The sequence below is a fragment of the Haliaeetus leucocephalus genome, unplaced genomic scaffold (genome assembly GCF_000737465.1).
Source record: "Haliaeetus leucocephalus isolate CR32 unplaced genomic scaffold, Haliaeetus_leucocephalus-4.0 Scaffold992, whole genome shotgun sequence".
In the NCBI taxonomy this organism is placed as follows: domain Eukaryota; kingdom Metazoa; phylum Chordata; class Aves; order Accipitriformes; family Accipitridae; genus Haliaeetus; species Haliaeetus leucocephalus.
The window spans coordinates 3,987,168-3,988,728 of NW_010973428.1; the positions used below are offsets into that span (position 1 = coordinate 3,987,168).

The 1,561-nt window shown below is 62.3% G+C and overlaps 1 protein-coding gene across 1 annotated transcript in view; it reads left to right on the forward strand.

Moving 5' to 3' along the window:
* The first annotated feature begins 1,304 nt into the window (after positions 1-1,304).
* The window catches only part of SAMD5 (sterile alpha motif domain containing 5), a 910-nt gene continuing 653 nt past the window's right edge, over positions 1,305-1,561 (forward strand). The window contains exon 1 of the mRNA XM_010584528.1: positions 1,305-1,555. Coding sequence (XP_010582830.1) covers positions 1,305-1,555 — 251 coding nt within the window. The remainder of the gene's footprint in view (positions 1,556-1,561) is intronic.

Consider the following 1,561-nt stretch of genomic DNA (forward strand, 5'->3'; position numbering starts at 1 on the left):
GAAAAGGCCTTGGGGGAGAGCCGGGGCAGGGGGGCTGGCAGCGGGGTGACGGGCGCGGAGGAGGAGCGGGGAGAAGCCGCACCGGAGCACCGGGAGGAGCCGGAGGAAATCTGCTGGCGGCGCGGCAGGCGCCTCAGGGGTAGGGGAGGAAGGAGGACCCGGGAGGGGAAAGCACCGCTCCGGGGTACCGCCGGCAGGGAGGGGGAAAGCACCGCCACCAGCCGGGGGAGGAGGAGGAGGAGGAGGTGGGGGGGGGAGCGCCGGTGACCTGTCGCGGCTCGGCTCCTCCGCCGCCGCCGCCGGAGGATGCACGGAGCGCCGGCTGCCCGCACGGCCCCGCCGCCGCCGCCGCCTCCTCCTCCCGAGGGCGGCTGCGGGGAGCGGCGGGAGGGCCGGCAGGGATAGGGGGAAGCGGCGAAAGTTGGGCTGCGCGCCCCGGAGGGGGGGGCGGGAGGGCACCGCCGGCATCAGGGCCGAGAAAGTGGGGTTGGAAAGCAGTTTCTGGGCTGGCTGCCGGCGAAGCGCATTTAACCATCATCCCAGGGATGAAGGGGAACCGGGAAAATAACTCGGAAAAGTGAGTGGGATTCTTATCTTTTTTTTTTTCCTCCTTTTTTTCCTCCTAATCCGAAAGGACCCGTTTAAAAGGAAAGCAAAAGCCGCCGTGTGCGCCCGCTGCCGGGAGAGATACGGGAGAGGAGGGCACCGCACACCCGCTGCACCCCCGCCTGTGCTGGGCGAGGGTGCGGGATCCTGCGCTCGGGTCTCCCCCAACACGATCGTGTACCAAAGCAGCTACACATAGTAAACAGATTCATCATGCGACAGAGCCTAGGAAGGTGAGACAGAAGCAGAAACAGAAACTAACACTGAAAGGAAGAGGGGGAAAAAAACCCAGGCAGCGGCTGCGGATTACTTCCAGAGAAAGTGGGTGGATGTTGTGCAGCAGCGACTTGGGATTTTAGGGGATGCACCCTTACATTTTGCTTCTCTCTAGTCCGAGCCTCCCTTCTCCGGTGGCAGAAAGCGGCTGTACTTGGTGGTAGGAAAACAGGAGGAGGAATAAACAGGAGGGGTTCGTTCGGCAGTGCTTGCGATGCCCCACTGATCTGCTTTAAGGATATTTTTTTTTTTTATTTTATTTTTTTTCCCCTGGTGGATGTTGGTTTCTTGACCTTGATTTTGAGACCTTCTAGTTGCATCGCAGTTCGGGGCTTGTGTTTTTCTCTCCTTTGGCGAGGAGTGGAAAGGGGGAGGCTGGCTTCGGTGCTGAAAGTTGCAGCCGTGATTATTTTGGAGCCAGCATGTGCACCAACATAGTCTACGAGTGGCTGAAGACCCTGCAGCTCCCCCAGTACGCGGAGTCCTTCGTCGATAATGGCTACGACGACCTGGAGGTCTGCAAGCAGATCGGGGACCCGGACCTGGATGCCATCGGCGTTGCCGTGCCCCACCACCGGCGCCGGATCCACGAAGCCGTGCGGCGGCTGAAGGAGGCGGACGAGACGGCGGCGGGGCTCTACTTCACCCTGGAGCCCCAGCCGCCCCCTCCGCCGCCCCC